We start from the raw sequence: 15,531 nt of genomic DNA, 5'->3' as shown, positions 1-15,531 counted from the left end.
CTAGTACTAAAACAATTAATCCATCGTATCCGGTATCCTACATGGTTAGGTACGAAAATATTTATGCTTTTCTGTTTATAACGATTTATTTAGATTATTTTTTATTATGTATCGAAATAAATATTCAAACATCAACTTTTAGTCGATTCAAACCGAAATAGTTCTAGAGTTTATGTTTATAATGCTACCATATATTTTGTGTTCTACAAATCACAAAACAATCGGATCTCTCTTTCACTCCTGTGGTAAACCATGCGCACTAGCGCCACGCATTTATTTTGTTGATCTATACGATTTTGACGGGTTGCATGATGCTTTTTGTCCAGTTTTTGACTTAAAACAGCTTCAATTTGCTCCAATTTCATTTTTTCATCGAAGTGGAATTAATGTTAAATTCTTTATATGAGTGACATAACTGGTAATTGCCATTTGTTGCTCGTGTCTGTATCGGTGTTACTCGTTGTCAGAGTTTGTTTCTGAGACGGTGATCGCACCCAATCTGTATGCAACTATTACGCGTCTCCTCTACTATGTCTTGCCAAGGATCATATTCGGGCCCCGGGGACGAGTATGACTTCGAGGACGATGGGTACGACGACCTGGACGGGTACAGAGACAGAGAAGACACGTTACCATCAGCACCGCCAGTCGACGACAGTGACGAAGGTATGTTTTGTTTACGATCTTTGTCTAACCCTGTTTTGGTATCTTATTTCACGAATCTTCGCTATACCTCTATGTATGTCTCCCTATAGAATGTACATGCCATGTAAACATTGATTATGTAATTACAACAAGGTTATTTATATACAATGTTGAACATACTGCTGTATTCCCGCCTATTTTTTACCAACCTGTTTGGTGACGTAATTGATTCTTTTTGATGTCACTTTCTCCATAAAAAATCTCATTTCTATTAGTAGTAGCATGTGGCCAACTTTTTGTGCAACTGTTTAGTCACATGTGATTTTAAAACTGTTAACTTTCATTATCTTGACTAGACAGGAAACATGATGTATCTATTATTTACAGAGATAAAGTTCTGAGACCCTTAAATACCTACCAAGCATCCAATCTGGAAATGTTAATTCATTCATATCCTAAGCATACATTCCAGTATTCCCCCTCTCAAAGCACAAAAAATCTATATCTTCCACACTAATCACTATTCTCCCCATCTATCTTAGTATTATTATGCTAACATACATAAAATCCACTGAAAATAAACCATAACACAGTAATTAAACATGTTTACAACGTTAAAATAACTATTACTCACAAGACATACAATAATGTCAAGGACACAAGCTTTTGTCTGCAGACCAAGGTCACTTTATTGATTTTATGTTTACTTTTGGAATATCCTTTTTACAATACAATTTAGCTGATATCAACTTTCTTAAAACATTTATTTCTAAGAGCATGTTGATCATTTGTGCTCAATGGTTCTTTATATCAAGAAAACATTAAAATAAAAAGCAAACATACTGTAGAGGAAAACACATAATATTACATAGGTATTTCTCTCTTTGAGTAAATATCTAAATATGATATTTCTCTGAACAAACTTAGCATGGTTGTTGAAACATAAGTAACATTCATTTAAAGTTTTTTAAATGAATTAAATTGATATTTACATATCTATAACAGTTACTGCTATCCACATTTTTCAATTATTTTAAACCCAAGTTTACACCATCATTTGTTTAGTAAACTATCTTGTTTGTTAGCCAACTAACATGATAAGATACATAATGTTTACATTATAATCAATAGCAAATTAAACTAATTCAATATGACTTACTTATACCAGTCAAAAGTCAGGGAGAATATGTACTTGACAGAACTTCTGCAATAATATTTGAATACTGAATAAATCAAAATCGTTCAGTCAAATTACACTGAAAATAAGCAAATATATACATACACAGCCCCCAAAACGCTCACCGTTCACTACTTTCTATGTGTTAATGCTGGGAAAAAACAATAAACTCCCCAGCAACACATGTCATGAAGATTTGTTTCATAGTACATTTTGTTTTTTCCTCATAGCTGTTTTCCTTCAGGTAATAATTATGATACATATTACACGCATCATTTTAAAACTGTCATCTGTTCAAAGTACCAAGACTAATCCTGCCTTGAAACACCTAATCATCATCTCCCAAGCCTTTTCAAAACTATGTTGGGGTCAGCTTCCAGTCTAACCGGATTCAGACAAATACCAGTACTTTGAAACACCCATTCCCTAATTTTAGTCATGGCGCTTGACCATCCTTCTCAGAACACTATTATTGCCATAAGAAAAATTCTTGTTGTCCAGTCTCTCCATTCAAAACTCTAGTTCCCAGCTTCGTCTAGTTAAGACTGGAAGCTGACTCATACATAGTTGGGAAAAGGCTAGGTAGATGATGAATAAATTATTCTTCTTTAATTAAGACAAAGATGGTTTTGGCCTCACATTAATCATTTTATTTTATTAATGCTAAAGTCTCTCTTGTAATTTATTTCACATTGTTTATGAAGTTGTGAATAATTTAGGTCCAAGTTCACCTTCAATATAAACTTTAATTTTTCGTAAAACAACTGTTTACTGAACTTGAAAAATTTAATTAATGTGAAGATTTGTAGTAAACAATTGGATAAAGAAAACTGATGCTAAAGTTATCGGTGAACTGGGATCACCAGCATTTTGCATCAGTTTTCCTTATTATGTGATATTTTGTTACAGACACAGAAGAAGCCAGTGAGACAGACATACCAAACAATGACGAGCCACTTGAAGTTAAGGAACAGTATGTTGAACCATTTCATTTGCTTAATACATTTCTTAGAAAAAATAACAAAAAAATATATACCTAGTACAATTTTCCGTCAATTTCAAAGCAATATATTCACAGAACTTTTCCACCATTCAATGTTACATGAGACAGGCCACAAAAACGCTCACCCTTCACCACTTCTAATGTGGTTTTACTGTGAAGAAAAAGTACAGCAACAAACTCCTCAGCAACAATTTATCATAACCATAAAATGTAGAAACTACAGTAAGAATAAAATCTTACATGAATGTGTAAAATTCCAGATTATACCAGGATAAGCTAGCAAACCTGAAGAAGCAGCTACAGCAGTTGGAAGACGGCATCCACCCAGAGTTCCTCAGGAGGGTCAAGAGGCTAGAGCACCAGCTGCACGAGAGGCTAAGGATAAACAAAATATATAGGTGAGGATATTCAGCACTTTAATAGCTTCCACCAGCAGCGCATCCTGTAGGAACTGCATTCTGTACCCACATCAAAACTTTCCTATAGTCTCCTTTGATACATGGACTATCTAACAATAAAGGAATTTTTCAAATCTGATGAGCAGTTCCTAGGATAGCCCATTCAAGCAAACAAGCAGTGTGGATGTATATGTAAAATTCCAATTAGACTCTTATATTGACAAGGCTGTGTAAATTTTTATCTGTGTTCACAGTTATGTTTAGCTTCATTACACAATAATTAAGTTGTAAACATGAAAAAATATCCATATGATATATTTTTAGTTACATAAATTCACAGAGTTAACTTGCCATTTTGTGTCTATTTGGGAACATTATAAATGACACATTTTTATTTATTTGGTACGATCAATAATTCTATCCTTATAAACAGGGAACACATGTACGATGTAGTAGAAAGAGAGTACATAGCAGAGAAGAAGGCAGCAGCGAAAGAGTTTGAAGAGAAGAAGATAGAGTTGAGGGAAAACCTGCTGAACGACTTCGAGGACAAGAGGAAAATGATTGAGAGTGAACGCCACAGTATGGAGCTAAATGGAGATTCTATGGAGGTGAGTATTAGTTTACATTGATTTAGATATTCTAATAAATGCGTTGTTGATTAACAATTTTTTCGCCATACTAACATATAATCAAATCTACTTTTAGTCATGTGTGATCAAAATTGTTTTAGCTCAAATGTCTATGTGCTTCTAAAAGTTGTTTATATTTCTATTTAAAAAAAATACGCATAAGTTTTACTATAGCTATTTAATGTTCTTGAAAGCCTGTGTGGAATTCAAATATTTTGCTCCCTTAATTACTGGTTTCTAATCAACTTTATTGCCGCCAATAAAAGAGTTCAGAAACTAGCCACAAATGTATATTAACATTGCAAACTTTTCAAGGACATCCACCAAATATCAATCTGCAATTTCCATGAATATTAGAAAAACGAAATACATATACCTTAAAGACGAACATACATAATAATATAACCGTGATAAAATGCGTAAAAGTAGTTTTATTTAAATGTCTAATATTTGCGTAGGTGTCAGAAGAATCAATAAATATTATTATTTTTAACCCAATCCCCAGGTTAAGCCCGTAATGAAGCGCATATTAAGACGGCGGGCTAATGAGCCTGCGCCGGCGCCGGAGAAGCGCCGCAAGCCGCTGACGACGACGCTGACGTTCCAGCTCGACGAGCGCGACATCGACGCCGACCTGCGCGCCATCGCGCGACACTCGCCGCCGCGACATGCGCCCGCGCATACACTGCCTAGGAAGCACTACAATTCTAGTACTTGTGAGTGGTATTTTTTTGCTTATATGTAGGTTTTGATGTTTATAACAGTGAGAAAAGTTGGCTTTTCATAGTCAAGTAATTTTTTTTTTAATTTCAAAAAGGGCCTATGAAAGCTCTTTCGAAGCGTAAACTAGTTTTAGTTTTAATTTTAGAGTAATTGTAAAAAAAAAATTAGACAATTTAACAATGTGAGACGAAGCATGGCCATCCTGATCAATCTCGTGGCCTTAATGATTCCTTAGTATAGCCATTGTTACCTTTGTATCTACTTTTCTAGTAGATACTGAAGAAAAACAAAAGACGTTTGACGGGAGTGATATTTATTTTCGCTGCTGAAGGGAACCATTATGTATTACACGAGAGCAACATTTTTTAATATACTTCTCTGGAATCCACCAACATGCTTTCTAAAAATCTTCATGGTACAACATCCTCTGCGTAAACACGCGTGTATCGATTACAAACAACAAAAATATATTTTTCCTCTTCGTAATATTAGTATAGGTTAATACAGCAATATGTATTCGCAGGTGAGTCCCCGGTGCGTGAGAGCGGCGAGACGACGGAGACGCGCGTGGAGGACGGCAAGCTGCTGTACGAGCGGCGCTGGTACCATCGCGGACAGAGCGTCTCCGTGGAAGGACGGGACCTGCCCAAGTTCCCTGGACACATACATGCCATTACTGATGAGGCGGTTAGTATAAAGATACAAATTAACTCTGTGTCTTCTGAAATGCTTGTGCACCATATTATGTCCTGTGCAGCTGGCTGATCTCCTTATATGAGAACAGCCGCCTTAAAGTTTATACAGATAAATAAAATAAAAATATGCGGGGTTCTGTCATCATGTTATAAATAATTTATTTTAGTAAAATTACAGACAGTTAACTATGTATTATTCCCACATTTTTCTACTCCTACTTCTTACCATGATGTCGACCACATCAAAAGTGTTTGTGATGAAGTAAAATTAAAACAACCATTTAAGATTCTATTCTAAGCGCAATGCAACTGCGATTTCATTTACAAGAATGGCGCATCTAACTACACCGAGATTAAACCAAATTCTTGCTGATTTTTGACATCTTATCTATTTTTTAATAAAAAAAAAATCTTTGTTCCAGATATGGGTAAAGAAAACAAACCTGGAGCGGGTACGGATATACATATCTCAGTTAGCCCGCGGTAAAGTGACGTTAAAACGACGCGCGTCATAGACAACAGACCATAGACTAAGTGTTCATAGTGCAAACGCTAGATGTGGAGTGAGTGTCAAGTGGCGGGAAAAGAGTGGCTGCATACAACACTATGGTACATGTTTTTATACGTGACAAGTCCTTAGTAATAATATAAGAGTTCTCGCTAAACTTCATGATGGTCCGCTGATACCTAAAATAGGTTTCATGTATGGTGACGACAAAAAGTTTGGCGAGAGCTATATGAATGTGAATTTCACGCAGTTTCGCCTGGAACCTCAAGGAAGAAAAATTCCAGTATATGTTGTTTCTTAGGTGCAAATTAGTAGAACCGTGAAAAAGGAACGACATAAGTATTGCTATCTTTAAATAATTACTGAGTGGGAAAGAGAGCTGAATTTGTTACTCTTGCTGAATCTTTCTACTAAAGAAGTTTTAAAATTAATTTATTCAACTTGTTGAGTGGATCATTTAATGAGTTTCTCTTTCAAATTGAGTTTTAGAGAGAAATTAACAGTGTAACAGGCAAGAAATATTGTTCGAAATAGCAGTACTATAAGTTGTTATGTTTAATCTGGCCTGAAACAAAATTGAATGTTCCTTCTTACTATGGATGAATACTAAGTATTGGTATAGGCCTATCTGATGTATCTATCAATAACTTCAGAGGATCACTAACGTTCAAAAGTTGATGCCAGCTATTATTTGAACATCTTTGGAATACCCATGCCTACCGCCAAACTTTCTGGCTTCCAACTTACCATACCAGTCCTCTTTGGTAGGACTGGTTATTAAACTCTCTGGCTCCCAACTAACCAGTCATACCAAAGTTTTATCAAAGGTTTTCTGGTCAAAACTCAGGTAACTGGGTTTAAGAGTTCAGAGGCAGTCTCCATTTAGTACACAGGTGCTAAGGCTGGAAACAGTGTTCGAACAGTTACGTAGCTATATCTGTGCAAGTCTATGAACGTGCACACAGCTACGCTGACGGTACGCGCGTGATTTTGTATGTGGGTCGGTCGGGACGTACGGTCAGCACTGACCGTCGGCCGAGCACTGTTTCCAGCCTAAGATGCAGCCAGTTAGACTGGAAGCCAACATAATTGAGAAGTGGCTAGGCAGATAGTATAAAGTGAAATTAACTCATCATAACTACTATATCTTAGCTTATTATGAAATTATTACTTGGCAAAACTGTTTAGACAAAATTGGACATGAAATTATATTATACATAGACTAGTAAAAGATATATTTTTTTATTAGATGTTTTTAAGTTTCGCCAAGTAATTTTAAAAGAGCGAGGTAATTAATCTAAGTAATAAACATTTTTTTGGCTCTTCATTTGCCTAGCCTTTTCCCGATTATGTTGGGGTCGGCTTCCAGTCTAAATGGTTGCAACTGAGTCTCAGTGCTTTGCATGGAGTGAAGTTGGCTGTTGGTCATTTTCATCAATTAATCTATGAACTGGCATAATGGATCCACCTGAAACAAAATATCTAACAATAGGCCTATAGTCCAGACATTGTCAAATAAGTTTATATTAATTCCATATTCCAACAATATCACAAATAAGGTTTGTTGCACTAAACTATACTCAAGCAAAACACATGCTCAAAATGAATGAACTTTGAACAGTGTCCACCTTATTATAAAACGTGGTTTTAAAAAAAACTGGGTATGGTACTGAGTATAGAGCTTCATCAGAGAGTACGTAAATGTCGGTCCTGCGCCTGATTTCTCTCCGGTAGTGTCGGATTGCCGTCCCATCGGGCGCAGAGAGTGAAGGAATAGTGAGTGCACCTGTGTCTGCGCAAATGCTCGTGCACTATAACATGTCCTGCCCAGCTGGCTGATCTCCTTAAGTGAGAACAGCCGCCGCGCGCCGTGGCCGAAATCTTCCCTGAACGCCATTAGAGCTTCAACTTCGTTCGACACGGTTTATACCTAGTACTAAAGCCGGCAGTTTCTCAAGACCACGTTCTTTAATAAGTAGCTATAGGTTTTAAGCATGATTGGCTAGTATGAAACCATGCTTGACTTATAGTCATAAATATGTGGGCCTAGAATGGCTCCTGATCTCAAAACTCAAGCACAATAATTACTGTACGAATTTTTGTGTTTATGTATGAGGGTAATTCTGATATACTGTGGAGGTCTACCTAATGATGTAAATAAATATATACCATGTATTTTGTTATAATTATCGGCACGTATCTTGAGCGCTGACCTTCACCTGCGCAGAAGTAATTAATTGAGTCCCTTTTGTGGTATGAAGTGAGGCGCGGGGGCGGGCTAAAGCGGTGATTGGCCTACAGTGCATCGCGTCATAGCCGTCACTCGGGATTGGTTCTTTGCTAATAAATCACTTCTGCGCAAGTGAAGGTCAGCGAGTGCCGATGATTCTACTTTATAGTTATTCGGTTACTAGAAGAATGAAATATGACACGGTCTTTGTCTGTCGTTTCTGATTGATTGTAACGCACCCCGCGTGAGGTATACGAAGGAAAAATCTCTGAAAAATAATCAAAATCTGTTCAATCCAGTCCAGTTTCATCTCCAAACGGCAATGCTTAGCATAGAAATTACGAGCTTATATTGTAAGTGTATGATATTGGAAATTTACAAAAGATTCATAGAAATCGAATTGAAACATTTTCTTACCCAACTGCGATAGAAGGAGGGTTTTGTTTTTAATTGATTGTAAATCTCTGATCTAGAATTTTATGAATTTAATACAGTGGACCTCCACTGTTGAAAGTGATTTAATTTATCGATATTGAAACTGTACATAGATTAGGAACTTATTGTCCTCACAAATGTTTGTCATTAAAAATTCGCTGAGGTTGATATTATAGAAAAAAAAAACTCAAACATAGATCTTGTCTTGTACATAGATTCGGAGCTTTTCGGTTGAATCTAATTTTAAGTAGTGCCTAAGTTTTGAGTACAGCTCTATAATATCAACCCTAGATTTTGAAAATCCAGGATTTGTAACGGAGATATGTATTTCACGAATCTATCTCCAAAACCATGTACAGTAAAGGAATTATTTGACTATCTACGACTCAAAATGCAGTATTGAAACATGTAAATAATGTACATTGTATGTAGTATATGATCAAATGAGGTTCTATGTAAATGGAGAGGAGATTTTGTACTGTCCACTTTATTTCAGATTGTTTTTTTTTTATATATTTTTGTGATTTATTACTATTGTAAATGAGTTGTGAATTGAGATGTAAATAGTATGAGAAGTTTTTACGTATGTAAATGATATTGAGACAAGATCTTTTAATTATATTGTATGATAAGTCCGATTTTGTTTTACTTTTAAAACCACACAAACATAACATTTCCAATGAGTGAGTGTTTATTATCCCCAAAGGGTTTTGAAAGGTCCAAAAAGGTGGCTAAGTGGCAACTAACCGAAGTGCTGTAACGTAGTAAGTATTCAAGCACATCCTTCGAGGTGTAAGTCACATTTTAAAACTAAAGGTATATTAGTTTATAAGTTTCAGACCAAGGCTTCGTTTCACAATCACAAAGTTTGAAATGCAAGCGCCTGTAAATGTTTGTGAGCAAAACTTTTCAATTTTGTAAATTGCGAATCTGAGAGAGAATGAATACAACCTGTTTTCCAGAGATAGTGTTGGTAGGCCATTCAGAAATCTACAGTTATGTTCAAATTATGTTATTACTTCATAAAATGGATGTTCGTATTATAATCCTTGGATTTGCAGTCCCCCGCTGTTAGAGTCATTTTCCGTTAACCCAATAAAATAAGATATTATTTATAAACAGGACCTAAGTACCTAACATTATTGGCTGTCAGATTATAAGATTATCGTAAACTTGAACACGAAAGCGTCAAAAACCGTTTGTATTAGACAATTCTTTAAACATTATTATGAAGCTTGCGCTCGCGTCGTTTGGCGGGACAAGATAATCCGGCTGATTTGCATATGTTTCGGCGGTGGTACAAGGCAGCGGCTGATTTGTGTTTTTCATTTGTTTATGGTTATCACGTGCACACATTCCGATGCAATTGACACAAAGTGAAGTCTTGCATTATTTAAAAAAATAATGTTCTGAGTTTCTGGTAACGGATTTATTTGGTCAATTCATTGAATGAAGGGCTTATTTGTATGGCATGTGTACCGGTTTGTGTTAGATTTGTGAGTGTCAGTATTGATTGATAATAATGTATCTGCAAGCAACTGTAGTGAAGAAATACGCTTATTCTTCCGCTGTTTCACCCGTGTCCCGGGGGAACTATTCCCACTGGAGTGAAAAGACCAGGGCCGTCTCCAGGTGGTCCTATCAACATCTCATTAGTTCTGTGTCTCTATACTGCCTAAACGGCTCAACCGGTTTAGCCGTTAGGATCCCATGCTTAGCAGTAACTCTAGTGATTACTGGCAGATATTGTATAATTTCAATGTAGGAAAACCTACAATATACCCAAACATTGCGCAATGGCTGTAGAAGCACACTTGTGCCAACAATCCGTCAGTTATTAGGTTATTGGGGTGCTATGTACTTGATCTCAATGCATAACTGATTAAGGTCGTTTTATTATCTCACATGTTATTGATTTTACAGATGAGTACGGGATCCCCAATTTAATATTAAAGAAACCGTGTTCATCTCCCCTATGTTTGAATAACAGTGGACCTGGCAGAAATGGGACTTCCATACCACGATTTTTAACTTTCGGGTATAAAAACAGGTAAGTATTTATTTTCTATTGGCTTGATTCGTTGGCTTTCATCACCATGAGCCTTGGCATTGGCAGGCAGTGGATGTATGGTGGTAGCCCAAGACCTGGATGGTTGGCGTGCATTAGATGAGACCTACTACAGAATTCTGAAGAGGTGGTTCCTACGTTCTGCAGTTGTCTTTACCCAGGTACCTAATGTCTTTGATTATAAGTCAATACCTATTTTGGGTTTGTTGAATATTTCCGCCTTGGCACTCGTCCTTAAATCAGGATTTTTATTCTATCCCAAGAAATGGTACCATCTTAGATTAAAATGTGGGCAAAAATTAATCGCCAACTCCTAACACTTGAAACAAACGAGCACCAAGATCAAGTAGATTATTATCATCGGATTTATTGTATCGCTGCTCTTATTTACTTACTCTGCTCAATCAAACTTTGCCATCAAGTGACGATGGCCTAAGATCATAAGGTTGCTTACTATTAAGATAAGCTGATGTTATCATTTACTTAGGTAAAGGTGTTAATAGGTAAGATTAATTTTAGAAATTTATAAAAGTAGATAGTGTCGGTATTTCCTTTAATGACCTCTGAGAAGAAATGACGAATGTTTCGAGTTCATGGTCATTTTTAAATACTAGATAGGTAGGTATGTATGTTGACATTAATAATGTTGGATTATCGCTTTGTTGGACTCGACTAACGAAGCTTTAATCTAAGATGCAGAAATGATTAATTTAGGATTAGCTTCGTTGGTTCTCTTAGGAGTTTTCTTAACCTAATCCTAGAAGAGCTGAGATTGATGCGGTTTAAGGCACTGATCTCAGGAACTTCTTACTTGATTTGAAAAAGAGAAAATTTTAAGATAGCCCTTTTATCGAGGGTGGCTATAGGCCATCTGGGTGCGCTAAGCACCTTAGGCTCCTTAGGATTCTTAGGCTTAGGACGCAGGTGAAATCGCTGGCTTTGTAGTTTTATGTTAACCTATGGTTTTTTGTAAAATTTTACATTTCAGCAGCTACATCTTCAAGACTCTGGAAATCTAAATTTGGCTCATCAATGCTGTGTGAACTTCGATATAATGAGTCAACCTCTTCAATTAATTTGTAGATCTTAACCGCACTTTACCGGTTCTGATCATTGACCACTCAAGTGCTTTGTGTAGACGCCATAGACAAGTGTTTACGGCAAGCAAATGTCTTTGTCTGTGTTTGTATAAAAGATTAGTGGTGCTCCCAAATTAAGATGTTTCATGGTTCTTCGAATTATAATGTACATACCGTTAAAGTACTTATCTAAGTGTTTTTGTGTATATTTGAGACTTGAGAGTTGCGTTCTGTATTTGATTAATTTATAATTATGTGGTCTATGAATAGGAAGGTACATTTTTGTTTAAGCAAAAGCCTCTAGATGAGGCAATCAACTTCTCTACAGTCAAGTAGGTACAGAAATACTTATTAGCAAGTTTTTTATTATTGGATCTTCGCGAAATGTATCGAAACTTCTCCAGTTTTCAAACTTATCCCTATTTTTATACTTAAATACACATTTTAAGTGTTGGTAATGGCTTATATTTATTTGGATACTCAATTTATTCTCCATGTACGCAAATGAAAACTAGGTACCTATAGATCGGTAGGTCGCCGGAAGACGCTGGATGCAGGTCGCTTTCAACAGGTATCTGTGGAGATCAAAGGGGGAGGCCTATGTTCAGCAGTGGACGTCCTATGGCTGAGATGATGATGATAGATCGGTAGATCATTATGTAAGGTAGCGTCCCTTCCCAAAAGTAAGAAGTTAGTTAGTCAGTTTAGATATAGATGACGTGACGTCGTCAGCTACCTGTTAAATAAGTTTGAATAGTCAAAATTAATATATTTGCTTGCAAAAAACTACACGGACCGGCTTTTCCCAATGTTTGTGGTCATTTCGTTGTTACGTAGGCACTTACATCAGATTGAATCTGTCTAAAGAGGTGATAAAACAATATAAGGTGTGATAAACATTAGTGTAGGTAATTGTATCATGAATTAGCGCTAATAGGTTGCTCAGTAAGGGCATCGAAGAAAAATCTCTAGCCGAATCTACTCAGAGGTACAGTTACGTCGTGTTGGACAAAATCAATTTATAAAGTCGATGTCCTGCCGCTTTGTTAGCCAGTCTCGGATGTACGGCGGCCCGCCGCGCCATTCAAAACCTCGCCACCGATGCGACACTACCGTTCTCAAAATTTCGAAAAATTCGATTTTGGTCCCCGCCATTATCGCTATTCCACACACGTTTAGTGCCTAGGCCGTCCGCCGCGACGCGCCACTGACACATTTCTGTTGATTTGCGCGCCGTTTGAATTTAGAATAGTTTCACATTTGTTTTTTTTTGACAATTCGGTGTTTTGGACATTTTATTAGTGCCAGTACCACGTGCATCACGGACGGGATTATAGTGATTACAAAGGCTGTGTGATTTGTTTTCTTGGAGTATCCTAACAAGGTGAGTTTAGAAATTATGCATCTATCCATAATCGATAAAGTTAGAGTGCCAAGACAATAAAGATACTGCAGACGTACATCAGTGATGCAGCTACTTGTTTATGTGCCTTAAAATGAATTTAAATGCACCGCGGTGAGCGATGAGCTCCGGGCATTTTAAAGGCATGTCCACTATTATCTTGTCACAAGTTTACTTTATGTTGTAAAAGTTTATAAACTGAAAATACGACCACTGAGTCGAGATTCAGTGTTCATGCTATCTCTCTGGTTAATATTTCAACTTTGCGACGCAAAGAGCAGCTCGATAAAGACTCTAAAATTTTATTGAACCATAAATAATTTCTTGTATTCTATTTTTATTCGAGCACCGCGAAGCTTGTGTCTTGACTTGAGTCGTTAATATGAATATTTAACTAGGTTTTAAAGTTTACCGTTTACAAAAAAGTCAAGAACCGATTAAGCACCGGGAACCGGGTGTGTTAACAGCTAATAAACAAAAAGAGAACATAGCAGAATTGACAAACAAACTGGGACTGGTAATAATATTAAAACAACATATCGCGACTGACATTTTCGTTTAAAAAAAGATGATATGCCGTCCGTTTTGTGACGATACCTATCACGCAGGGCTGTCACGTAATGACGCCAGGACCTTGTTACACGTGGCCAATGATTTTGTCATCTCAGTGTACGGCGATAGAATCTGTAATAGTAATTTTACAAGTAACCATCTCTTACACTAGAAACGACTTAAATCAAAAGCCAAACACGAAACGACTATTTCCATTTTCAGCGGTAATTTTCTGTAATGTTTGCAAAAATCTTTAAGAAATCTAGTTACAATTCTGTTTTTGTTTTTTTTTTTGTATATAATTACTGAAAATAGACACATTTAATAAAAGTGTTCCTGAAAACACAATGTAGCTTAAGCCATTTCAAGTTTAACGACTCAGGATATTATTTATCAAAGTGAATGGTCTGCAGTGCTGCGCGCACGCACGGGCCCCAGTCTCTTCCTGGCTCAAAGTAAACACTAAGTTGTTTTAGTCTTATTTTCTTGATAAAAGTTATTAATTAACCTTTTATTCGAACTGGGCTGATACACTTCCGTGTGTGTAGGTCCTATTTTTTTTCGCGGGAATTTTCAGGATTTCCTCTGTTTTCTCTAAGCTGTCGCTAAGGTACCTACTCAATGTGGCGGTTATTTAATAGAAGGTTGTTCAATCCTCAAACGAGCAGAACAGTCGATCTTAGTGGTTGTTGTACAATGGCTTCACTGGACACTGTTACATTGCTACATTACAGTTTCTAGTATCATAAAGTATTTCATGTCCCGAATAGTGCTGTAGTGTGGCTTGGATCCGAATATTGGTATCATTAATGTTATGCTTTCAATGTAGTCAATAAAAAAAGACGAAGTTCTGAAACCTTTCAGCCAGGTCAGGTCAAGTCTTGGTTACTACACTTCTCCTCGCAAGCTTGTTGAAAACAAAATAAGGACCAATTACTCTCTTATTCAGACTTTTTACGGACAACACTTTTCTAGTGAGATATTTTTCTTCGATGATTGATTGGATTCAGGATTTCAAGGTTTAGGTTCAGCAATTGTCAGCCCTACCATTATAAAGAAGGGCAGATGCTAATTTAACGCTTTGTAATGTAAATTTCGTTCTCCATGTTTGTCAGACGCGAAATGCTCGCGACATATTCATATCTTGCCATAAGTGGACCTTTCAAATATCATTTTTGACTAATTTTATTTCCTTTTTTCGTTACTCTATGGCTGTTGACCTTTTCTTTATGTTAGGTATCGATTTATTTGAAAATCGATACAGGCCAGTATTATTCTAATCGACTAGAAAAAGTATACCTACCTATCCAAAGTTTTATGTTTTATTTTGTAATAAATTTTGATTAATCGGTATTTAAATCGATTCGATGGACTTATTCGATATAAGAATACATTTTATTAATTTGATATTACAGGATTACGTTTATAATAAATTCATAGATTCTAAATCATAGGGCAGCATTGCTAATTTGGTTTTGTTTTGAATATTGACCATTGACCTCTACGATGGAAACTGTGATGATATCATCAACCTATATAAAGTGGTTCACTGTTAGACTTTTTCCAGTTATATTATTTTACAACGTTGATGGTTCTATCAAAATATCTAGCAGTATAACATTTAATGTCCAAAATTATGTATATTCAGGTAATTTTAAGTATCTATAAATAAATAAATACGTCAGTAAATAATTTTGCAAAGTTATTACACATTTGATTTATTTTTGTAACACAATATGGCCATAAACCCATAAACCAATTCTATAAATGGCGAAAATTATTTATTGTAAAGATTAATGTTCCGTTTTCAAACCCATTACCACATGACATACTTAAAAAAATATAAATTAGCATTAATATCGGCATAATGAAAGGAGAAAACGGCAATAAAATACATACATATATGTATTTGTTATATTATGAATCATTTAGGTACCGTTTTAATGAGAAACTAGACATATTAAATCACTTAAATTCGTGTTTT

The 15,531-nt window shown here is 36.0% G+C and overlaps 2 protein-coding genes across 4 annotated transcripts in view; both read left to right on the top strand.

Moving 5' to 3' along the window:
- The first annotated feature begins 298 nt into the window (after positions 1 to 298).
- On the top strand, positions 299 to 9,081 carry LOC110369740 (sin3 histone deacetylase corepressor complex component SDS3). Its single transcript, XM_064036275.1, has 7 exons — positions 299 to 666; positions 2,732 to 2,795; positions 3,086 to 3,223; positions 3,657 to 3,834; positions 4,361 to 4,571; positions 5,102 to 5,265; positions 5,696 to 9,081. Exons 1-7 carry the CDS (start codon positions 504 to 506, stop codon positions 5,786 to 5,788), a joined length of 1,011 nt encoding a protein of 336 aa, XP_063892345.1. The 5' UTR covers positions 299 to 503; the 3' UTR covers positions 5,789 to 9,081.
- Positions 9,082 to 12,626: 3,545 nt separating this feature from the next.
- The window catches only part of LOC110369766 (uncharacterized protein), a 34,953-nt gene continuing 32,048 nt past the window's right edge, over positions 12,627 to 15,531 (top strand). For 2 of the 3 annotated variants that reach the window (XM_049839538.2, XM_021325312.3), the window contains exon 1: positions 12,627 to 12,977. The gene's annotated coding sequence lies outside the window, so the exon portion shown is untranslated. The remainder of the gene's footprint in view (positions 12,978 to 15,531) is intronic. The other variant, XM_021325313.3, reaches the window with a different exon arrangement.

The sequence above is a fragment of the Helicoverpa armigera genome, chromosome 9 (genome assembly GCF_030705265.1).
Source record: "Helicoverpa armigera isolate CAAS_96S chromosome 9, ASM3070526v1, whole genome shotgun sequence".
In the NCBI taxonomy this organism is placed as follows: Eukaryota; Metazoa; Arthropoda; class Insecta; order Lepidoptera; family Noctuidae; genus Helicoverpa; species Helicoverpa armigera.
This window is presented reverse-complemented; position numbering and strand designations above follow the sequence as displayed.